The 25,474-nt window shown below is 39.3% G+C and overlaps 1 protein-coding gene across 2 annotated transcripts in view; it reads left to right on the forward strand.

The window, feature by feature from the left end:
• Positions 1-19,815, forward strand: part of GALNT7 (polypeptide N-acetylgalactosaminyltransferase 7) — a 210,518-nt gene extending 190,703 nt beyond the window's left edge. For both annotated transcript variants that reach the window (XM_036765346.1, XM_036765345.1), the window contains exons 8-12: positions 380-502; positions 1,731-1,949; positions 11,977-12,075; positions 13,470-13,598; positions 17,379-19,815. In XM_036765346.1, the coding sequence (XP_036621241.1) occupies positions 380-502; positions 1,731-1,949; positions 11,977-12,075; positions 13,470-13,598; positions 17,379-17,516 (708 nt within the window). In that variant the 3' untranslated portion in view covers positions 17,517-19,815. The remainder of the gene's footprint in view (positions 1-379; positions 503-1,730; positions 1,950-11,976; positions 12,076-13,469; positions 13,599-17,378) is intronic.
• Positions 19,816-25,474: the final 5,659 nt, after the last annotated feature.

Here is a 25,474-nt window from a genome sequence, read left to right on the forward strand (position 1 = left end):
TTTTCATCACCTTCTTTTCTTACGATTGTTTAGAAAACTGTTTTGAAGAAAGGTTGCTAGGGTTACGTGAGTATGTTGAAAGGGTCCTTTTGGTAGCAAACTGATTGCTCTGCTCCCAGCAGCCTTCTGTGTTGTATGGTCACATGAGAATAATTTATCTAAAGCTCTTTACAAAACTTCAGGTGTTCTATAAACCTTAACTTTTATTATTATTAATATTGTATGGGTTGTGGAAATTACAGTGTCTTAACATTTAACTGTGTGAATAATTTACTATGTCTATTGTCAGAAAGATAGATAATTTACGATGAGATTTTAGGTGGTACGGGGGTTATACCTTATTTAAAAAAACACATCCACATTTCTCCTTCCTTGGTAGATATGGCAGTGTGGTGGCAAATTGTTGTTTGTCCCTTGTTCTCGAGTTGGACATATATATCGTCTTTCGGGTTGGCAAGGAAATCCCCCACCAGTTTATTTAGGATCTTCTCCAACACTAAAGGTGAGTCTTATCATTAAAACCCTAAGAAAGGGTGAATTTTTTCAGGAGTGACCCCTTTAAAATTGATGGAAAGATGATGATGGAGCATGCCAGCTACTCCAAATAGAGAAGGGACAGAATGAAGGTGCAGATGGAGATGTAGATCTTTAGACGAAGCCAGTAGGGAAATTTATTTTTATTAATTATATGTATTTATTACAAAGGGTTTGTTATTCTTTTTTACGGGGGGAAGGGAAGCAGAGGGGGCTAGGACTAGGATAGTCAAAAAAGAAAGAAAAAAGGATCATTGAAGCATTTTTTTAATGTGCGGAAGAAGGCCAGAAAAAAATCACGGGCAAGCAGGACAGCTCTGAAAATTATACACACCAATATGTCTATATGCAGACATATATGCAAGTCCACATACATGTGTGTATATATATTTTAAAAGCAAGCTGCACATAATAGATTCACAAATTCTCATACAATCTTCTTTTTCTGTACAACTGTATACATGGAAATGCTCACTTAATTTGGTCTTTGTTAAGCAGAAAATTTTTAAAAATTAAAAAAACATGTCAGGATATGGACAGCATGATGATGGCACCTATTACAGCTAGTAGAATTGTGAAATAGGGTTGAAGTAGAAGTTTCCTGGCACTTGAAAAATTAAAAATAGAGTTAGAGGTGTTAGGAATTCAGAATTAGTTTTAGTGTTATTTATCATCCCAAATACTAGATTTTTAAATAAATGATAAAGAAGTATTATTTGTTATCAACTCAAAAAGAGATATATAAAGATATCTATGTATGCATTCTCAGAAAATGAATAACAATAATAAGTTAAGGGGTAAGATTTTTATTTCCAACCTTAGCCTTATGTTTATTCAGAAAATAAATTCTTTTTTTTTTAAACAGTGAATCATAGATTTTAGAGCTGAAAGTAGCCTTTTGTTCAGTCATGTCCAACTCTTTGTGACCCCATTCAGCATTTTTTTTTTTACTAAAACCAGAGTGGTTTGCCATTTCTTTCTCTAGTTTATTTTACAGATTACAGATTTACCCTTCTCCACCACTAATCAGAGAAGCCCACCATCCCAGGACAGGGACTCATATGAGGTCAAAGGCCAGAATGAAGACACACCGCAATTTGAAGATGGCCTGAAATATTTCATGTTCCTTTAAGACAGATTTTTACACTAAGTAAAAACTTAACATGTTGCCTTGTGAAATGTTTTCTTTTCAACAGAACTACATTAGAGTTGTGGAGGTTTGGTGGGATGGGTACAAAGACTATTTCTATGCCAGTCGCCCTGAATCAAAAGCACTACCCTATGGGGACATATCTGAACTGAAGAAATTTCGGGAAGATCACAACTGCAAAAGTTTCAAGTGGTTCATGGAAGAAATCGCTTATGATATCATCTCACACTATCCCTTACCGCCCAAGAATGTTGAATGGGGAGAGGTACGTATGAGCTTGTACTCAGTGGTCGTGGTATGTTTGTGTGTACTACATTGGCACGTGGGCTCCTTTGGGTGTTAGGAATGAATGGCCAACGGTAGAGAAAGGAGAAAAAAGTTTGGTTAAGAACTGCTTCCTTACGCTTCCCTTGATAATCAACTGCAGCTGACCAGGCCATCCAGAGTCTCCTTCTCAGCACTGAATGGAACTGATCTAGAGAGGAGAGGAGAAAAGGAAAGTTAAATTGTTATGAATAAGTGTAATAATTATCTTCTAGGATCTCTCTTTAAAAAAATAAAGGCCAGATGTATTATGCCTAAATGTAATAGGTTATACTAACTTGTCTTGTTCAGGTCATATCTGGACCATTGTGATCTGTTCAGGTACATTTTAGAAGGAAGAGAGTTGGTTAAGTTGGGCGTCCAGAGTGGCGAGAGGACTCAGAAAACTGACCAAAAAATGATAGACTGACATACTTTGACAGATGAGACAGTTGGGAAAGTTAAATAGCCTGGGGTATTGGCTGCTATGAGAAGCTTTGTACGCCTTGGTCCTTTTCCCTTTTCTTGATCTCTTTGGGATGTAGACCTAGTAGTGGTATTGCGGGGTCAAAGGGTATGCACAGTTTTATAGCCCTTTGGGCATAGTTCCAAATTGCTCTCCAGAATGGTTGGACCAGTTCACCACTCCACCAACAGCACATTAGTGTTCATATTTTTCTGCATCTCCTCCAACATCTGTTACTTTCCTTTCCTGTCATGTTAGCCAACCTGATAGATATGACATGGTATCTCAGAGTTTCGTTCTGATTTGTGTTTCTCTAATCAGTAGTGACTTGGAGCATTTTTATGTGACTATTGATAGCTTTGATTTCTTTGAAGAAGATCATTTTGATACCTAGAGGATGAAATGTAGTGGGAAAAGACTTGAGGCAGGGAGGCCAACTAGAAGGTTCTAATAATCTATGTATGAGGTGATGAGGGCCTGCACCAGGGTGATAGCAGTATTAGAGGAGAGAAAGGAAGCATAGAGGAGAGATGTTGTGAAGGTACACTCTGAAAGACTTGGCAACAGTTTAAGTATGGGAGGGGCAGAGTGACAGAATAAACAGTTAAGGAAGGCATTTAAGTCGTGAGTCTAAGTGGATGGTGGTGCCCTTGACAGTAATAGGGAAGTGAACAAGCGTTTTTAAGTACCCCCTATGCTCCAGGCACATAAGGATACAAAGAAAGGCAGGATGCTAGGAAGAAGGGAAAATTTGCAGGAGAAAGATAATGAGTTCAGTGTTGGACATGTTGAATTTAGGATGTCTATGGGACATCCAGTTTGAAATGCCCAATAGGCAGTTGTTGACGCAAGCCTGGACATCAGAGAGAGGTTAGGGCTGGATGGATGGATCTGGGACTCATCGGCGTAAAGATGATAATTGAATTCATGGGAATTGATGAGATCACCAGCCAAAATCATATAGAGAACCTGTGAGTCATTCTTCCATTTAGAATGTCAGTTTTGACAAGACTCAGTTTCTCCTGTAGAATGCCCAGTTGGGGTTATTAGGCAGAGATTCAAAAACTATGATTGTTAGTGTCCCCTGCACCCTGTCACTGCAGATAGAGCAAAGGGACCGGGATACACATTATTCCATGAATTGCCACAGCCAAAGAGTTCATCACCAAGATGCCCACTGGTGCCTGCCCTCTCCGTTCTTAGCTGGGCTAGTCCTCAGAAAGCAGACGCAGTCCATTTCCAGGACCATATTTGAATCGTTTCAAGATGGGAGGAATCTATCAGAGCTTTCACTCCCCTGAGCCTTTGAAAATGGAGGGTTAGGGCAGCTAGGTGGCGCAGTGAATAGAGCACCGACCCTGGAGTCAGGAGGACCTGAATTCAAATTCGACCTCAGACGCTTGACACACTTACTAGCTGTGTGACCTTGGGCAAGTCACTTAACCCCAATTGCCCTGCCTACCCCCCTCCAAAAAAAAAAAAAGGGAAAAAAATGGAGGGTCACTTCCATGCCGTGATGAAACATTGGAAATAAGGTTTTGTAAATTATAGAGAGGAGAAGATAGGCGCTAATAATGTTTATCCAGGTAACCATGTATGATATTATGACCTTGCCATTACTGGTGAAGGAGTTAGCAATTATTTGGCCATTATTGATATAGAGACATATATATGAGTACACACATAAGGGATGGCTTTTGGTTGGGAAGGCAAGAGGAGAGATATGTACTTGGAAATGGATGTGATGTGAAAACAAAAGCCAAAGATAAAAGACTGAGAAGAAAAGAAAACCATTTTCCTGGGAAGAGACACAAATTATGACCACAAAATGCAGAGGTGAATGAATTTAGTCATCTCACATTCAGGAAAAGGTATCAATTGTTCCTTGGTCAAGGAGAGGACTTCAGTGGGTCTCTGATGGACAGGAAGGAAACTAAGACTAGATGACTGACCAAAGCAGATAGGAAGGATTTCTGCTCCGAGCCTGAAGACCCCAGACCTGTAACTAGGTTAGGAATCACATTCCAGCAGGAACATAGAATCATAAATTCAGACTTGGAATTGGTAGGCCTTTGAAACCAGCACTCTCATTTTAGAAATGAGGAAACTCAAATCCGGCCTCAGACACTTGACACATGTACTAGCTGTGTGACCCTAGCCAAGTCACTTAACCCTAATTACCCTGCCCCCCCCCCCCAAAAAAAAAACCAAAAAATGAGGAAACTCATGTCCCAGAATGTGAAGCAAGTACCTGGGTCACACAGATAACAAGTAATCAAACCAGGACTCAAAACCTGGTCCTTTGACACCAGAGTTAGAGCTATTCCCACTGCTTGAAGACTAAGCCACTTTAGCATCCCTAGCAAACCCAGTGTGCCATTACTACCAAGAGCATTAGTGGATCTCTAGCATCCAGCACTTTATGGGATTTGTCTTCGGGAAATGGAAAATCAGCTGGCCAGTGGTTTCAGTGAGTCAGGGAAGGAGGAGTTGAGACAGATTAAAGCTCATTTCCCACAGGTTTGCATCAAGCACAGAACAGTATTTTTCTTATTTGTCTAATTTTTGTTGACATCTTCTATTTTCACCTCACCTTCATTTCTGAATATCTGTCCTTCTCCCTGGCCCATGTCCCCAGCTATCAATCATAATAACGATTTTAAGTTTAAAATCTTAAAGATTTTATAATTTTTTTAAAAGCAGCTTAGCCACACCACCCAAATAGTTGTGCCTGAGAGTATGTATAGTATTCCACGGATTTCAGCTTAGGTAAGCTAGAGCATTTTTCCTTTAGTTTTGTTCATCTGCTTTGGTTTCCCTGGTACATCCAAGGAGCCTGAAATAAGGATTGCACACCATTTTCCGAGAGGTGGTAGAAAAGAAATAGCTCTAGTCTTCTCCTTCACGCAGGAACCACTGAACCAAGGGAAAGGGTGGTAAGAAGAAAGCAGGAGGGGCTGAGAATGTACTCAACCTTGGGACTTTATGGAGAAAGAAAAAGGCAGAGAGAATCATTGGGGCAGCAGAGGCCCCCATGGTGCCATTCTGGAGCCTGGTTTCCTTGGAGTGTTAGATGAATGGAAAGGAGAAACTACATGGATCTCTTTGCTTCATTTTTTTGAGTCAGAAAAAGGGAAATTACGACTGAAAGTCACTTCTCTAAGTGGGAAAAGACCAGAGTCCACAAGTGGCCTGACTCTCCTTACATTTCTACTTTCTAGGCTGTAAAGCTGGCCAAAGGGGGCCTGTTGACTAGTCCAGACGTAGTAAAATTACCTTTCCCCTTAGTTCAGCCAAGACAAGTGTAGAGTTTCTATTAAAAAACCTCTTATTTGGAGACCATGATTGTGGCCCTAGTGGCTAGGGTGCTGAAATCCTGCATTGGACAGCTAGTTATGTAACCTTGGATATGAAACCCTTTGTCAGCCTCAGGTTCCTCATTTCTAAAATGAGGAAAACAGCTCCTACCTCATTGTGAAGATCAAGTGAGACAATACAAGGTATCCCAAACGTCTTAGCTTCAAACTACACTAAGAATTTTGGGACACTGCATACAGAAAGTACTTTACAAGCCTTAAAGCCACTCTATATGAATGTTATTTTTTAAAATTAATGTTACTTAGAAGCTGAGGGAAAAAGGAAGGAAGTAATGAAGGAAGAGAGAGAGAGAGAGAGAGAGAGAGAGAGAGAGAGAGAGAGAGAAAGGAAGAAAGAAAGGAAGGAAGGAAGGAAGAAAGGAAGACAGAAAGATGGTGTTTCAACAATCCAGCTAGCAGCTGTCATGGGGGTGTAAGACCAACCCAAGCCCAACAACAAGAACGCTACCAGCACGCTGCAAAAGCACAGGTTCTTTTGATCTGCTTAACTAAGGAAAGCAACGTTAAGGGGTTGACAAGCTTACTTTAATTCAGCATACAAATATCATTCACTTAGTTCAGGGGAAAAGACCAGCACGCTGAACTTCAGAGCAAATTACAAACAAATTACAAACATCAACAGACAGAGCAAATACAGATTCATAGTTACCAACATCTAGGTTCAGCCCAGGAGCTCATGAAAGGGGCTGGCCCAGAGTCACACGCACCACCACTGCTGTGGGTAAGAGCTCCAAAGAAGAGGAAACCAACCCCTGGTTTTATATCTTTTTCAGGGTCAGGGGTGAGTCACACATGCGACTCTCCCACGTGACCTAAAATCGGCACAAAGAGGCGACTTAAACCCACGTGGTCTAAGAGCCTCTGATGTCCCAAACCTATCACTCAAACTCATGTGTAAAACTAGGCCCTCCCCTGAGTTAGCCCCATCGGGGGCCCCTCCTTGGTTACCAAGTCACACCCACATAGGTTTTACACCTAATAGGGGTTTGGGCCTGGGGCTTAGCACCTAGTAAGGCTCAATGAAATACACTGAATTACTCAAAGGAAACAAAAGTCAACTAAGTGCTAAGAGCCCATTTTGCTTACCAACACAGATGGTTGTGTTTGTCCTTTGTTTTTGAAGAGGACCATGACGTCAGGAAGATGATGACATGACTTGCAGTTGACTTTGTTTTGAGTTGAGGGAGGGCTGTGCAAGGTCACCAGCCTCACTTGCTCCTCTAGAGCCATCTGGGTCCAGTGGCCAGATATTCATCAGGACAACTAGAGATGGCCCAGGATGCAATGGGAGACCCTGGCCCTTGTAGGCTAAGGTCTTTTCAGGTTCTTACTTTGAGTGAGGTAGTGCCCATTCAGTGAACAGGCACCTGTAAGAAGTGAGTCAAGGGATGGCCCCTTTAATTTAAAAAGAAAAAAAATCAAACTGGGAGGGGAAGACCCTCAGGGTTGCTGGCCAGAAGAGAAACAGTTACTATTTACATTCATTCTGACCGAAGGAAGGAAGGGAGGAGGAAGGAAAGAAACAAAGAAAGAGAAAAAGAAAGAAAGGAAAGAAGTAGAATTGTCATAGAAACCCACAGAAAAAGATGAGTTCACAAAGTAGAGTTTTATGGTTTTAATTTAACTCGAGTCTAGTCAAGCCGTTACAGTGACTGACTTCACTTAGGGGGACCCAATGCCAACTCCCTTGTCTTTTCTTAAACTCTGTTATCTAGGATAAATGCTTAACAAGTAAACTCTTGAGTTGTAATCTGAGGAGGACTGAGATTGGCACTGATTCCAAGGTTGGCAGGTGAATCATTCTGTTCCCGAGCTGCTTCCTATTCTGGATATATCCACCCAAGTCATTCCCTTTAGCTCCAGGCACACACCACTTTCTACTATGAAACCACCCTGATTCTCCCTGGGTCCTGTTCTTTCCCCCAACTCCTCCAAGAAGAGAAAGGCACTTCCCTATGTACACCCCAAAGACTTCACACTAGGATTCAGTTCTTCCTACATTAACCTTGCAGATAATTATCTTCTTTTCCCTATCTAGAGCTCTCTGGGTTTCTGGACCCAGACCACTTAATATCTGTGTGACATTGCACAAACTACTTAACCTCTCTGGCCCTCGGTTTCCTCATCCCTAATTTTATAACCCCACCAAGCCCTGCCCTAACTTGTTTTTCCCTTGTTGATTATTTTTAAGTCACATTCAAGTTAATTGTCTTACTCTGGTTGGACCTTCCAGTAAATCCATACTTTTTCACCTTTGGTTCAAAGCTAACATATAATTTAGTCTCTAATGGCCATATAGTTTAAGTGTCAAGTGCCATCTTACTTATTATTCACAGTCCTTCAGCATTCCTTTCCATTGGCTGACATGAAACAGACTCTTGATGTTTACCTATTGTAAAGGCTCTGTTCCCTTCTGGAACAGTCAAGCAAGCTCCTTCTATATAAGGAATGCCTTTCTTCCTCTCGGCTCATTTGCAGATCAGAGGTGGTTGGCATTGCCTTTTCTAGCAGAGATGTGGATAATCTTGAATTTCCGACTTCTCTGGGGTTCCCTTTGATGACTCAGGAATCTTCACTGTAAAAGCCTTTCCTAAATTTCCTTAACATACATGGTATGTTGAACTTTCAATAATAGTACGCACATATAATTGGCAAACTGAGGCAAGAAGCGTAACGGATGGAGAGCCAGACCAGAAGGTAGGAACACCTGGGTTTAAGTCTCACTTTGGACACATTATGTTGGTGTGACCCCAGGCAACCTGGCAAGCACTTTAAGACTAATTTGCAGAGCAGGTTCTAACCTACATTAGTTGAGGAACTCCACCCAGGAGTTCTCTATAATAAAGAAGTAACAGGTACAGTGCCTATCTCTAATTCTCCACCTAGAAAAAAGTCCAGTTGCCTAGCCTGTGCATTCCATAACCAAATGCACCTCCTGAGAGCAGCTACCTGAATCAAAGACGCACTAATGAGTCTCTAAGGAGCATGCTTTGCAAAGTCAACCCTATTCAATACTGCCTAAATTAATTTACACTTAGTATTATGCCAATCAAACTACCAAAGGACTGTTTTATGGAATTATATGATAATTATTATGTATCATATAGAGATATATTTTATATAACATGATATATTACAAAATAATAATTCATTTTGTAGAACAGAAGGTCTCAAATCTGAAGGGAAGCAGTGAAAAAATTAGGAATGAACTGAGACATAGCATTACCAGACCTCAGATTACATGATAAAGCAGTAATCATCAAAACTCTTAGATACTGGGTTTTTCTTAAAAAAAAAAAAAAGTAAAACTGGTTAGATAAGTGCAAACCAGAAATAATCAAAAATAGTAGCCCACAGTTTCACAAGCCCAAGAACTTACTTGGGTAAGGACTCCCTATTTGGTTAGAACCCTTAAAAATTAGAAAGCAGAAATTAGACCAACATTTTATGATATACATTGAATAATCATGGATTATAACCTGAATATGAGATCCCGTCACACATGCATACGCGCGCGCGCGCACACACACACACACACACACACACACACACACACACAAAACTTCAAGGAAAATAGGAATTAACCTTTCACAACCATGAACTGAGGAGAAGCCTTCATGAAACATAGAGGTGATCACGGAAGACAAAACAGGCCATTTCTGTTACGTAAAATGTAAAAGCTTTTGTACAGACAATCAGTGTAGATAGAATACGAACAGAAACCGTCTAGTGGGGGAAATAGTTTTGTATCATATATCATTGATAAAAGCATGGTGATGCCCGCCTGTAATCCCTGCTACTTGAGAGGCTGAAAATGGTGGGTCCCTTGAGCTCAGGAGTTCTGAGTTTGAGTAGGCTAGGTCATTTGTGTGTCTGTACCAAGTCCAGCATCAATATAGTGAGCCCTAGAGGAGGGCAAGAAAGAGAGGGATGGGTTTACCTAAGGAGGGGCAAAGCAACCTAGGTTGGTGATGGAGCGGGTCAAACCTCCCAGACTGATCATTAGTGGGATCAGACCACTTAGTAGCCCTTGTACTTCTAGCCGAGTCAAGATAGGGAAAAAATAGTCTTTTTTATTATTTTTTTTTAATTTTTTTGAGGGGGGAAGGCAGGGCAATTGGGGTTAAGTGACTTGCCCAAGGTCACACAGCTAGTAAGTGTGTCAAGTGTCTGAGGCGGTATTTGAACTCAGGTCTTCCTGGCTCCAGGGCCAGTGCTCTACCCACTGTGCCACCTAGCTGCCCCAATTAGTCTTTTTTTAAAAATCTGATATCTAAGATATGTGAAATTGTAACAAAAGGCCAAGAACCCTTAGCTAAGTGGTCAAAAAATATGAAGTTTCCCCCCAAATTACAAACTGTATGAGACCATGTGAAAGCACACTACAACTCAGGAATTACAAGAGAAATGCAAATTTAGAAAATTCTTCCCCTTCGCTTCACAACATGCAAACTGGGAAGGATGACAAAAAATAGTAAGTCAATACTGGAAAGACAGGAAAACCAATACAGTGAATTAATTGGTCCAACTATGCTGAATAAACAATTTGCAGTCATACTCTTTAATCCAGCAATTCCACTAGTGGACATGCAAAAAGCCAAAAGAATAGTGTATATTGTCACTACAAAAATATAAATAAAAAGATCCCTAAAAGGATGCCTAAGTCTTGATAACTGAAAAACCATGACTGGTCTTGGAAAACAGAATGCCCTATTCTTGGCAGAGAGGTGGGGGCACTTCTAGGGGTTGAATGATGCATGGAATTGGAGGGGTGGGTTTTAGGGTTAGTTTTTTTCTCACCTCTTTTTTTTGTTTTAAGGGAGGATCTCTTTCTGAGAGGGAGAGAGGAAGATACAAAGAAATGACTGTGATATAAAAACAAAAGGCCTTAATAAAACATACTTCTTCTAGTCAACCCTTTTTTAGTCATGAGGCAGCTAGGTAATGCAGTAGATAGAGCTCTGGGCCTGAAGTCAGGAAGACTCATTTTCGTGAGTTCAAATCTGGGCTCAGATGTTTACTAGCTATGTGACCTAAGCAAGTCACTTAACCCTGTTTGCCTCAGTTTCCTCATCTGTAAAACAAGCTGGAGAAGGAAATGGCAAACCACTCCAGTGTCTTTGCCAAGAAAACCCTAAATGGGGTCACAAAGCCCTGGACATGACTGAAACAACCGTACAGTAACAATTTCAGTTATAGCAAATTCACAAGATTTGATTAACAAAGTTATTGTGTGAAGGTATTTAATTATATATTATATTATTATTATCTGTTATAGCTGTTGTTCTAATGGTTCTGAAACTATCAACGATAAATGCCTTCCCCTTTCAGAAGCAACCAGAGGTGATGTAGTACATACAACTGGAGTCAGGAAGACCTAAGTTCAAATTTGGACTCAGACACTTTATGAACCGTGCAACTGTTTGTGGTCAAGTTCCTTATACCTTGTGTTCCATAGTCAATTAATAAACATTTATTAAGGGCCTACTATGTACCAGGTACTGCACTAAGTGCTAGGGAGACCCAAGGAGGCAAAAGACAGTCCCTTTCCTCAAGAACTTAAAATCTAAGGGGTGAGACACCATGCAAACAAGAATTTCCTCACGTGTAAATATAGGATAATAACAGCATCTTCCTCCCCAGGGTTGCTATGAGGATTAAATGAGATATTTGCATTTAATAAATGCTGGCTCCCTTCCCTCCTTTTTTTGAACCAATTACATGCAGCACTTATACAGTATGGAATTTGGAATCAAAAGACCTGAGTTCAAATGTTGGCTCTTCTATTACCGAGTGAGAACTTGGACAAGTGGTAAAGTCTCTTATCTACAAAATGAGGGCGATTGGCCTCTAAAATTCCATCCAGCTCTAAATCTCTAATCCTGTGTATACGTTCTAGGCTTTAACTTTGCAAACTGTGGACTATTTGAAAACATGATGTTAAAGCTATCTCTTCAATGCCACAGTCTCAAGTTTTGAGAGAGCTGCTGTTTTATTTCCCTAGGAAACTGCTTCCTTGGAGTATGTACTCTAAGACTCTGCATGTAAATTGAGTTTACAACGGTAGCTTTTAAACATAAAGGCTTTGAACTTGTGGTATGAGAGTAAAGAAAGCCAAATACTAATATAGCATCTTTATTTTCCAGATCAGAGGTGTTGAAACTGCACACTGCATCGATAGCATGGGGCATGCAAATGGTGGCTTTGTAGAACTGGGACCTTGTCATCGGATGGGAGGAAATCAGGTAACTCATATCACTTTTCTAGTCTGGATTGAAAAAGACCAAGATAACTGATCATGGAGTTCTTCTTTGGCAACTAAAAAGTTATCATGAAAATATGTTGACCAGGTGGGGAGGGTGCTAATAGTATCAGATAATCAGAGACTAAAGTTTGACATTTATTACAATGTGCTGTTCTATAACTATAGATTTCCACTGCTAAGGTCATGTTAACAATTCATTTCATTAAATATTACCTTTTTAAAAATTACCTTTTTTAAAAAATCTTCTAATTTATTTTTTAAAATTTTGATTTCAAAATTCTCTCCCTCTCTACTGCCCCTACCCATTGACAAGACAAGCAATATGATATGAGTTATACATGTGAAGTTATGGAAAATACATTTGCATAGGAGCCGTCCGGCAGGTCATTCTCTGATCCCCTTAATATCACCATATGAGCTTGCCCCTAACTTCAGACTCTTACACAATAAATAAATTTTAGTAACTTTTTTCTAATTTTCAAAGGCTGAAGAATATAATCCTCTAAATGCTAATGAAGGACAGAGACTAGGACTGTGATTTTGCTGATATAGGGAATTTCCAGATTAGTCAGCACCTTTTCTTCGGCTTATATGTATAGTCTTAGAGAGTTGCCTAGACTAGAGGATTGAGAGGTTGCTAAGCCGGCATGTTAGAGGCAGGCTTGAGCTTGTCTTCCCGGTTTCTTGGCTAGCACTCTACCCACTTCACCACACAGCCTGTCTAATAAAGCCTTGGACTTAAAAGTGTACGTTCCCTGACTCCTTGCTTGCACCTTGTAGTCTTGGACATGCATGGAAGTCCAAGTGATTTTTTTTTCTCTAAAATACTTAATTCCTTTAGTAATTTTAAGTCATATAGTAGCATGGCATAATAGACACTATTATAGAATAAGAAGAGATAATAGACATAATACACTTTGCAAACTTTAAAGCTCGATATAAATGCTGTCATTAGCACCGTTGTTTTATTACTGTTGTTAAGAGTCCTAGCATGACAAGATCATAGATTTAAAACTAGATTGTACCTTAGAAGTCAGCCTAGTAGGATCTCTAAATTTTACAGATGAAGAAAGACTTACCCAAGGTCACACATTAAGTATCGCAGGTAGAATTGGAACCCCAGGTCTCATTCTCCCAAATCCTGCACAGGAAAATCTGAATTCAAATACTACCCCAGATGTTTAGTTATCTAAGCGACTGAAGGCAAAACCACTTAAATTCTATGTGCCTCAGGAGTTATAGGTGGCTTCTGATCCACCCTCATAAATTCCCGAATTTAGGAAACTGTAGGTCATTGGCTTTGTATCAGTTTAAAAAGGGGCAGGGTGGGGATCACTGGGGAAGGCTTCATTTTCTTTTCTTGTTTGCTGTTAGCTTTTCAGAATCAATGAAGCAAATCAACTCATGCAGTATGACCAGTGTTTGACAACGGGACCTGATGGATCAAAAATCATGATTACACATTGTAGTCTAAATGAATACAATGAATGGCAGTACTTTAAGGTATTTCACATTTCGTCTTCTGAAAGCAAACATAGCTTTTTCTTACATAATTCCCTTAAATATTTAATGTCACCATTTTTCAGAGTTTACTTTTAAATCTTGTTTTCTTTGGTTAATCGATATTTAATTAGTCCCCAAACCCCATTCTCAGGTCTGTGAGTTACAGACATGCTACCATTTTCCTTTAATTAGCCATTTACATAGGCTTTCCAAACTTTAGGTGGCTCCCTGCTGTATAGTTAGCCAATTACTTACTGTCCCATTTGTTGAGAACATCATTCCCGTTAGAATTCCAGCAACACTTTTCATGTAATTAGAATATCAGCACTCTTTTTTACATTCATTCTAGTCATAAAGATAAATTAATTTGGTTTTAGAAATAAGAATGGGGTGCTAGTTATCAGAAAATGTGTTTTTTTTCTGCACCATAGTACCTGCATGCACATACACACACACTCACACACTTGGCTTATTCTTCCTATCTTCCAGCAGGTGGAGATAGCAGTTAGGAATTTGGCATTGTGAGCTTTGCCTGTTTTTCCTTTGGCTTCCTAATTATCTTCCTATTCCAATAGATGAAAAGCAACCAATTAGCTTGCTTCTTATACTAAGGTTGGGTATCCCACTCTTTGTTGGGCAATTGTTTCTTTTATAGGTGATGCTGTTCCTTTTTTAGATTGTGAATATTGAAAGTCCTTTGGCTAATTGTCACATGCTCAACATAGTAGAATATTTATGTATAACTCTTAGAGTCTAGACATAGCTAATATAAAGCAGTTTGTATGGAGCAACCTGATGGGAAAGCTTCCAAGCAACTAGAAACACTAAGGCTTCATTTATTCATCTGGTATGTACTAGATGTTTCAGTGCCAGAACTACTGTATAAGCATTCATTTGCCTTTAAAGCCTCACTGATGTGACCTAAACATGGAAGTATGAGTCAACATCTTTCAAAAATGACCATTATCACGGTAGTGATGAGTATGTACATTTTCCAAATTTTGTGACAATTTGTGATATATATTTGGCAAAACATGAAAAATGACAGCTCAGGACAAACATGAAAGAAAGAAGCATTTTGTTTCAGGGGGATAACAGCAAGAAAAGGTACACATATAAGAAAGACGGCAAGTCAGTAAGAAAGAAAAAAAGCCCATGAAATCTATATAGGTATTTAAATGTGGTTTTTCCCCCACTCCTAAAAAGCCTAATTGTTCATCAGCCAAATAGCTAAATTCCATTTGTCACATTAGACAGAAGTAGATTGGAAACTACACAAGCAAACATTCAGAGACGGACAAAAAGGAATTTTTAAAGTGTTTGTTTAAAACCCCTTTTTGAATATCTAGGTGGACATTTAACAACAAGGAACAGAAAGTGTTAGAATCAGTGTTACCATTTGTTGTTCATTTCGTCATGTCTGACTCTTCATGACCCCATGGACCATAGCGCACTAGGTCTTTCCATCCTCCATTGTCTCTCACAGTCTGTCCAAGGTCACGTTCATTGTTTCCAAGACAACATCCATCCGTCCAGCTCATCCTCTGCCATCCCCCTTTTCCTTTTGCCTTCAGTCTTTCCCAGCATCAGGGTGCTTTCCAGTGAAACCCATCACTTCATTATGTGGCCAAAGTATTTAAGCTTCAATATTTGACCTTCCAGTGAATAGCCTGAATTAATTTAAGTATCGACTGATTTGATCTCCTTGCTGTCCAAGAGACTCTCAAAAGTCTTCTCTGTCACTACAATTTGAGAGCATCAATTCTGCAGCATCCAGCTTTTCCTTACAGCCACACATTGCTGCTAGAAAACCATAGCTTTGACTCTATGGACCTTCGTCAGCAAGGTAATATCCCTGCCTTTTAGCATGCTGTCTGGATTTGCCATAGTTTTCCTTCCACAGAGCAGCATTTTTTAATTTGATAATTGCAACCACTGTCTGCAGTGATCTTTGAGCCCAAGAATATAAAATCTGCCACTGCTTCCATTTCTTCTCCCTCTATTTGCCAGGAAGTGATGGGATCAGTTGCTAAGATCTTGGGTTTGTGGGGCTTTTTTTATGTTAAGCTTCAAACCAACTTTTTCATTCTCCTCAAGAGGCTTCTTAAACCAATCAGTTGTTCTATGTCTAGTTCTAACTGTTCTTCTTGGCCCACATACAGGTTCCTCAGGAGGCAAGTAAGGTGATCTGGTACTCCCATTTCTTTGAGGACTTACCACAATTTGTTGTGATCCATATAGTCAAAGGCTTTAGTATAGTCAGTGAAGCAGAAACAGATTTTTTTTTTCTAGAACTCCCTAGCTTTTTCCATAATGGAGCAAATGTTAGTAATATGGTCTCTATTTCCTCTGCCTCTTTGACCAGCCCACTCTTTGGTTAATTCTCAGTTCACATATTGCTGAACTCTAGCTTGTGGAATCTTAAGCATAACCTTGTTGGCATGTGAAATGAGCACAATTGTTCAGTAATTTGAGCATTCCTTGGCATTGCCCTTCTTTTAGATTGGGCCATGAATTGATCTTTTCCAATCCCATGGCTGCTGTTTTGTTTTCCAAATTTGCTGGCATATTGAGTGCAGGACTTTAACAGCATCATCTTTTAGGTTTTTAAACAGCTCAGCTGGAATTCCATCACTTCTGCTAGCCTTGTCATTGGCAATGCTTCCTAAGTAGGGCCTGCCTGACTTCATTCTCCAGGATGTTTGACTCTAGATCAGTAATTAATAATCATGATTATTGGTGATGTTAAGATCTTTCTTGTATAATTCTTCTGTATATTGTTGCCACCTCTTCTTAATCTCTTCTGCTTCTGTTAAGTCCCTACCATTTTTTGTCTTTTATCATGCCTATTTTTGCATGATACAGTCTCTTGGCGTCTCTAAAATTTCTTGAAGAGATCTCTTGTCTTCTTTCCCGTTCTATTATTTTCTTCTATTTGTCTGCATTGCTCATTTAAGAAAATCTTCTTATCTCTCCTTGCTATTCTCTGGAATTCTACTTCATCTGTGTATCTTTCCCTTTTGATTTCCTTCTTTCCTTAGTTATTTTAAAGCCTCACCAGACCAGCCATTTAACTTTCCTGCTCTTCTTTTCCTCTGGAATGTTTTTTGTTGCTGCCTCCTGTACAATATTGAGAACCTCTGTCCGTTGTTCTTCAGGCACTCTGTCTACCAGATTTAATCCCTTAAATCTGTTTGTCATCTAAACACACGCACATGCACACACACTCACAAGTTTTCTATTTATATCCTTTTATTTTTTTAGCAACTATTGATGCTTTGTTCTGGGCCAGGGAACCAAAACCAGGAAAGAAAACCAAGGTATCAGTAGTTGCTAGACATAAAGGGATATATATATATATATAAACTTGCAACCTGAGATTCTTTTTTTTTCCATGCTATTTGCCTTAGCCTAACTGCCTATTTGCACAAAGCCACATAGTACCGTGTCTTTTTTGAACTTTTAGTGTTAGTTATCTTGCTAAACCCTAGCTTAAGCACAACCTTGCTGGCATGTGAAGTGAGCACAATTGTTCAGTAATTTGAACGTTCCTTAGCTTTTCTTGAGTCCTTCAAGACTCAGCTCAAATCTTACATTCTACAAGTGTTTCCCAGTGCCCTCAGCTACTAGAGCCTTACCTTCTCTCTACTCTGTGTATATATTCATGTGTGTATGTACACATGTGTATGTATGCCACCACACCTGACCATTAAAAAATGTTTGTGTACTCACCAAAAAATCTAAATGTAAATTTATTTATTGCTTCTTTTTTCCCCCTAGAATCTCCACAGATTTACCCACATTCCTTCAGGAAAGTGCTTAGATCGCTCACCAGTTCTACATCAAGTGTTTCTCTCTGATTGTGACTCTAATAAATCCACTCAAAAATGGGAAATGAACAACATCCTTAATGTTTAGAACGGAATAAAACAAACTAATAACCTACCTACTGACACATTAATTTGTACAGGACTGAAAATAGCCTGAAACCTGCTGCAGCTCCTCACTTTGTACAGCTCCAAACCTGGAACCTCCTGACGTTTGAAGGACGTAGATGAACTGTGATAGTATGACAGCATTATCATCTGCAGTTACTGTTTACAAAACTGCTTTTACCTTAAAACTCGGTAGATGTTTACATCTTTGTGTTTGTTTGTTTTAAGATGACGTTGGTAATTTGTGCTCCTCTCAACTCTGCCGAACAGGAACAGAGCTGGAGGCATCGTTTGTTACCTTCTTTGGGATTACACTCAGGGGTCTGAAGGCAGTTTTTTGTTTTTTGTTTGTTGTTGCTGTTTTTAAACACACACTTGAAAAAGGGTTGGAGTAACCAGACTTTAATATATCGCTTGGTGATTATCAACCTGTTGTATCTTTATTTAATTTTACATCTTTTTCAAGCACTGCCACAGGTAATTAGCCAGGGTGGCCTTCCTCCACAATCATGCTGCTTTTTTGAAAGGTGAATTTCAACACATTTAGTGCCTCTTTCATTTCTCAGTATATTTTTCAAGAGCATCTGAGGAAATTTATAGTATGGTTATGTTGGAATTGTCAACTATTTAAGGATAACTTTTCCCACCCAGAAACTTATGTGCTACCATTTGCAACCAACTTTTGAATGTTATATAGCTTATGTTAATGGAAGGCACAGACCACCCCAAGGGTACTTTGTGGTGTGTCAAGATTTTGTGGCATTAAATCTCTTATCTGCTGGCATTGCTAAAACCTGTGTGTCACCACCAACCCCTAAAGTACAAAAAAAGGCTATTAAATGAAAAATGTTTCTTGAAAGACATTTGGGGTTTGGTATGCCTGGAGCTCCAGGCATGTTTAAAAAACTGTAAACATTTCTCAGATTTGAATCTTCTCCCCACCCCCCCAAAAAGGTGAAGTTAAATTCTTCAAAAGCTCCTTCAGAATTACAGCTAGAAATTTCCAAGCACTTGTTAGATCAAGCCTTACACAATTGCTATATATCATAAACTAAAAACTATACAACTGATGAAGCCACGAATGATCTCTTTACTTACATCTTTGTTCTAGATGAAATTCACTTGAATATACTGAACTTTTCTTTAATATAAAGAAATATTCAAGATGATAATCTTGATATAAAAATATCAGCCACGTTAAACAAATTCCACAAACATTCTACTGTACTTGGGCATTAGGTTTCTTTTATTAGTATTTTTTTCAAATTCTAAACTTCTTTAGGCTTGTTTTTGCTAATTATTTTTCCCAGAACAATAAAGGGTACTTTTATTTTAGATGTTTTTGTTCCTTCCTTCCTTACTCCCTTCCCCTCACCCCCTCATACTGAGAGGAACTAATACTAATATTGGTCCCATATTTGTTTCTAAAAACTCCCTTATCCAAAAGTACAAAGAACAAATAAGATAAAAGGCCAATTGGACTTCTACTCTGAGCATGCTGATACTTAGTGAAAGGGCTTTAGAATCCACTCTGACAAAGGAAACGAACCTTCAGAGCTTTAAGAACATTATCTACATGTTGATTTTGACAATTAGCTAAGTTTGAGACTATTGCCTAATTCTGAAGATCAGCTAGTGTTAAACATCCCAAACAGCATACTTCTTTACAAAGCTCTATTCTGACATTGTATTTTGTACTGATTGGGGATCTTAAAGCATTTCAACTTTCATCCCCTTGTAAGGATGTTTTATATAAATTCTAGACTCAATCTAAGGGAAGCTTGCTGGGATAAACTAAGGAATGTGGGTACTTTCGTTGCTTGTTATATGAAAAATGACTCCATTTTCCGTGTTAAGTAGATTATAACCGTGCTAACTATGCATAGGCATAAGAAAGGTGGCACAGACTGTGCAAGTGTATTCTAAATGGGTATTTTGTTCAGTTCATTAAAAGCTGACACTCTGTGAATATGATTCTATATCCTACGACTGCAAACTTTACAAAACAAAACCATCAGAGATTGTTGCAGTAATAACTTTTCTACTTTAGACTGCTTTGGAAATAATTCCCATATCCTTGCTTTGTAAGTTGATAATATCACTATGCATTTCTACACATTTTATAAATTTGATTTATGCAGATTTTGATACACTGTATGTTTCTGTAGAAATTGTATAAATATTCAAAAGTTTTATTAGGGGTAAATTTGGGAAGCTTATGTACATCTCAATTCTGGGTTGCTTGTTTTTTAGGTGAGAAAAATAAAAATATTGTATTTTAATTTGTGGTTATTTTTAAGTCACTGTTTTTCTAAATATAAAAACTTAATATTTTTTCAAAATGGAAATAGTTGATTTTACCATCTAGAATATAATCAGGGCAGATAAAATTTCCTTCTAGGAGTACAATAGTTTCAAATGTAGTACATTTATAATAATTTTGTTTCAGACAGCGGAATAGCACTGCACATTCTTGGAATACTCACGTTGTTTTTCTGTAGTTTGGAGTTCAGTTGAAGGAAATGTCCACACTGGTGAAATCTCAGATCTTTGGATGTAGAAAATCACTGATGTGGAAGGGGACCTTGAGTTTGCCTAGAGTTCAATATGACAAATGGCTACTGGGGGAAAAATTTTCCAGGGGTTGATTTTACAACTTCTCTTCATAGCTTATTTTAGTGTTTAATCACACTGACAATCAAGCCAAAAACTTTGTGAAGATTATAAAGAAGTAAAACAGAAGAATTGAATGATCACATCAACCAGCAGGCACTGTTTTAAGCAGTGGGGAATCAAAGGCAAAAACAGTCCCTCCGCCCCCACCCCACCCCCAACGCGCTCACAGTCTAATTGGGGAGACAACATGCAAACAACCGTGTACAAACAAGATAGATATGGGACAAACTGAATCACAAAATACATGGAGGCAAAGGATAACAACAACCAGTGAGAAGACTAGAAAGGTAGGAAGGGGCCAGGTTATGAAGGACTTTAAAAGTCAGGCAGGGGACATTGAGTTCCAGATATCCAATAATAGGAAGCTGAAGATTTGAGAGAAGTCAAGAAAAATGTAAGGGCTGGATAAATGGATCTGAAAATCTTCTGCATAGAGATTATAATTGAATCCATTAGAGCTGATGAGATCCCCTAGCAAAATAATGTAGAAAAGAGGGCCCAAGACAGAACCTTGAGGAATACCCACAATTAACAGACACAACTTGGAAGACCCAGCAAAAGGATATGGAGAAGGAGCAATTCCACAGGAGAGAAATCTCAAAAATCTTGAGGGGAGAGAGTATCCACAAAGGATGAGGACTGGGGAAAAAAAAAACAGGTTAATCAGTGAGCTTTTTGAGGATGGACAACAGCATATGAGTATGTTGGCAGAAAGCAGAAAAGCAGCCACTAGGCAGACATAAGACTAGTGAGAGAGTGTGAATGATGGAAGGGGCAGAAGACAGGATGGAGTGGGATCATTTGTGCTAGGAGGATTTGCTTTAGCAAGAAGGGTGGAAGACTAAGAGAAAGCATATGTAACGTGAGAGGAAGGGAGAAGCAGCTCTCAGCAAATGACCTTTTTCAGTGGACTGAGGCAGAGTCCTCCACTGACAGGTGGAACTATGGGACATTTGAAGAAGATGAAAAAGCGTAGCAGTTGCTGCAGAATAGTGAACTGCATAGAGAGGAGTGAGAAGATTACCTTGCCCGGTGAGAGCCCAGTTAAGAATGTGTGACAACATTCAGTGCGGTTTCATTTCCTTCATCTTTGTTCAGTAACAAGAATCGTAGCAAAGGTGACATGATGGTGGGAGTCATCAAAGGCCCTGGGACTTGGCAAGACAGGATTGATGGCAGGGTAAGGAAGAGGATTCAAGATGATGATACTGACTTGAACTGACTTACCAAAGGGTCAGGATGGAGGAGGATTAGGAGTGCAACCAGCACAACATTGATGGCCTTAGAAAGGATAGAGGGATTGAGATCGCAGTAAGAATGAAGAATAGTGGAGTTGGAGATTGTAAGGTGGAGGGAAATGATCAGAGTTTACAATCAGGTAAAAGAATTTCAGAATTCTTAAAGATGGAAGTGGAACATTTGTGGGTCCATGGCAAGATCAAAGGGCATGACTGTCTCTGTTAAATTGAAGTGGAGTGGAGGGAGAGTAGTCATGGGAAATGAATAAATTGAGGAACTGGGAGGTTAGTGTGTTTGAGTATCAATGTTTAAGTGCTCTTAGCATGAGGGTAGGAATTGAGTAGGAAAGACTGAGCCAAGCACTGAATTCCTTGAGAATGGAAGTTAAGGCAGTCCTGAATAAGGCCTTCAGGGGCAGCAGCAACTACTCCTGGGGCTATCAGCCCACAGACTGAATGTTTGAAAATCATCTATTTAAACTTCTGGGAGCCAAGATGGCGGAGCAAACAGTAAGTTGCTCTCACACTCCCTTGTTGACCTTGAAAAACCCAGAGAATATCATCCCAGGAAAAATCCTGGAATAGTGGAGCCAGCAGAAACGATGGGGTATGGCAGTCTTTTAGCTGGGGAGGCTAGGGGGATTATTGGGAAAGGTCCCTCTTGCCGTGGCCAAAGGGGACAAGACAGTAGACATCCCAACAAGCCCACCTCAGTGGACCAGCGGGTGATCTTGAGCCCCAGGGTGGAGGAGCAGGCAAGCACCAACACCAGGCACACACCACCTCCATCTCAGCACTAGGTAAACCACCAGACTACAACATCCAATTACTAGCACCTGAGGCCCCAAGCACAGAACACCAGCAACCAGACCCCTAGTCCCCAGCACAAGAAGTCTAGGAGAGTGCCCCCTGGGCCCCAGAAGCAGAGACCAAATTTAAAATTCAGGGAAAGGAAAACAACATGCACAAGAAGAATAAAAAGAAAATCAATGACCATAGAGAAATATCTTGGTGACAGGGAAGATCAAAACACAAATTCAGGAGAGGACAACATGGTCAATATACTCACATCCGAAACCTCAAAGGGGACTACAAACTGGTTTCCAGCCCAAAAAGCCTTCTTGGAAGAGCTCAAGAAGGTTTTTAAAAGTCAAATAAGAGAAGTAGAAGAAAAATTTTTAAATACAATTGACAAAATGGAAAAAAAAAAGGCACACTGAAGAAAACAACTCCTTAAAAAAGCTGACTTGGACAAATGGAAAAGGAAGTACAAAAGCTAACTGAGGAAAACAATTCATTAAATATTAGCATTGGCAAAGTGGAAGCTGATGAGACATCAAGAATCAGTCCAACAAAATCAAAAGAATGAAAAAATAGAAAGAAATATGAAATACCTCATTGAGAACAGAAGTTAAGCATCCTAGAGGTTAGGAGCTAACAGCTACCAGACTCCTAACTGATAAATATGGATTGAAGGAACCTCAAAGCAGAAGCCACTGTGGCAGAATCTGAAAGCAGCCATGGCGAGCAAGTAGTTTTCCAACTTCCCCATCATAACGGAGTGAGGCAGTGAGTACAAGTGAAACCTATACGGGAAAAAGCAGCCACAGATATTATGTCGGGACAAAATCTGGTCTAAATAAAAGATAACAGAAAGAAAGGAAAAAGTGTAAGATGAAAGCAAGTTTGTTATCTATGGAGTAGAAACATTCCAGAACAAAGTGAAAGGGGTAGTAGCTCTTGAGTGGGACATGGAGGGGACTGAGAATAAAAGAACAGACTGTAAGGGATGGGAAACAAGTTATGTTTAATGGCAGCTGGGGTTTCAAAATCACTGAAATGCTGAGGGCATGATGGGAATGGAAATAGTATAGCTAGGGGGCACAGTGGAGAAAGCACTGGTCCCGGTTAGGAATACCTGAATTCAAATCCTGCCTTAGAAACTTTCTGTGACCTTGGGCACTCTGGCCCTTTCAGTTGTAAAATGAGGACAGCAATGAGTTGGGGAGAAACAGGGACTGCATAACTAATAGGCTTATAAATGGGCAGTATTACCTTTGTGGTTTTATCCACCAAAACCAAAACTAACTAGTTATTAACTAGGTAAACAATGGTACTTACTTGTGACACATGCAAGTAGCTTCTCTCTGGCTCAAAGTGATAGGAAGAATATTATTGAAAATTCCTTAATACCAAACAAGGTAATTGAAGGACCAGCTATCACTTAAGATTACAGTTGCCTCAGGTATTTACTGGGTTTTAATTGGAGAACACTAGCCTTGCACATGCAATTCTAACTAAAGCTAAACTCCAATTAGATTAGAAATCTGGTTGTAAAAATTTAAGGTAAGCTTTTAAAAAAATGTAACAGATGATTAATTTAAATTTGGGATGAGTTGATTCATTGAGCAATGTTTTATAGCTAGAAAGTCATTAACTTGGAAATGAAAATTATGCCAGTTCATCATCAATGGTGTTTTTTAAAAGAGGACCTCAAGAAAACAAAAGAAAAAGGGGATGGGGGGCGGGGGTCAGATAGAAGGGAGGGCAGATTGGGGGAACGGGTGAGGAGAATGCATGCTGTCTTGGGATGCAGGAGGGGAGAGATGAGAAAATTTGGAACTCAAAATATTGTGGAAATGAATGTTGATAACTAAAAATAAATTGATCAAAAAACATTCTCAGAAGAAAGAACCTAGCATTAAAGGGCACTGAGAAAAACAACTTTCCTAAGGTTGGAAAGAGCCTTTAGCTGAGCCTTAAACGGAGCTGGGAAGCCAGGAGGTGGAGATGAGAAGGGAAGGCCTTCCAGACATTGGGGTAGTCAGTAAAAATGCTTGAATTTCAGAGATGGAGTTTGAGGAACAGCAGAGACCAGGGTCAATGGATCTTAGAGTACAGGGAAAGGGTAAAGTGTAAGATGAAGAAGTAGGAAGGATCCAGTTGATGAAGGGGTTTGAAAGCTTCTGATCCAAAGAGCATTATGGTCCCTCAAGCCAAGCCCCAGACTTCCATTCAGAGAAAGCAAAAGAATTTCTGGCTAAATACCATCCTGACCATTTCTGATGCCATTTTAGAACTTAGATATGGGGAAAAAACAAAAACAAAACAAAACAAAAAGCTCCCCTTGGCTCACTGAATATTGGGCAAATGAAAATTCATGCCTTTCTTTTTTTTCCAACTCTTGCATTTTTTAAGTAGGCATAACAACTCAGGGAGGTAGAAGTATATGCATATATATGTGTGCACATATGTGTTTGTATGTGTGTATATATATATATATGTATGTATATATGTATCCATATCCAAACCTGGTCTAAGTAACTGCTTGTACAGTCTTAGTGAATTGCAGAAAAGATATTGAGAGATTAGGAAACTTACCATAGTAATATAGCCAGAATATGCCAGAAATAAGATTTGAACTCTTACTTTCCTGACTCCAAGGTCAACTTTCTATCTACCACCCCAACAGTGCCTCTATTAGGTCACTGTTGTAGAATTTTATGTAGTATTATTATAAATAGGTAAGTAATAAATCACATTATTATTTCAAAAATGAAATAAAGTAAAATAAGAAAATTAAAAAGGACCTCAAGAGTATATCTGGTCTAGTCTACTTAGGCAAGAAAGGTGTCATACACATTTGACAGATGAGTCAACTGAGGCTCAAGATTAAAAAGTATGCTCAAGGTTATACACGTGGTGATGGCTCAACTCAAGTCAGTCCAATAGGATTATCAAGATAGCTAGATGGCTTATCTCCTCTAGGGCCAGCTCAAGATTTACTGATATCGGGCTTCTTCTGGTCTTTTAGTACATATAACTATTAATTTAAAATGAAATTTTATTAAACTTACAAATCTGAAATAAAACCTATGAAGGAATTGACTTCCATGGCAGAGGAAAAGAAAAATCTTATGGTGGCAGAATGTGATGAGAGAAACACCTTGTTTGTTGATTTTGCTGGTATTCATATAAACAAACTTCCATTTATATGCACTATTTTCTCTTACACAAGAGGGTACTG

The sequence above is a fragment of the Trichosurus vulpecula genome, chromosome 6 (assembly GCF_011100635.1).
Source record: "Trichosurus vulpecula isolate mTriVul1 chromosome 6, mTriVul1.pri, whole genome shotgun sequence".
Taxonomy (NCBI): domain Eukaryota; kingdom Metazoa; phylum Chordata; class Mammalia; order Diprotodontia; family Phalangeridae; genus Trichosurus; species Trichosurus vulpecula.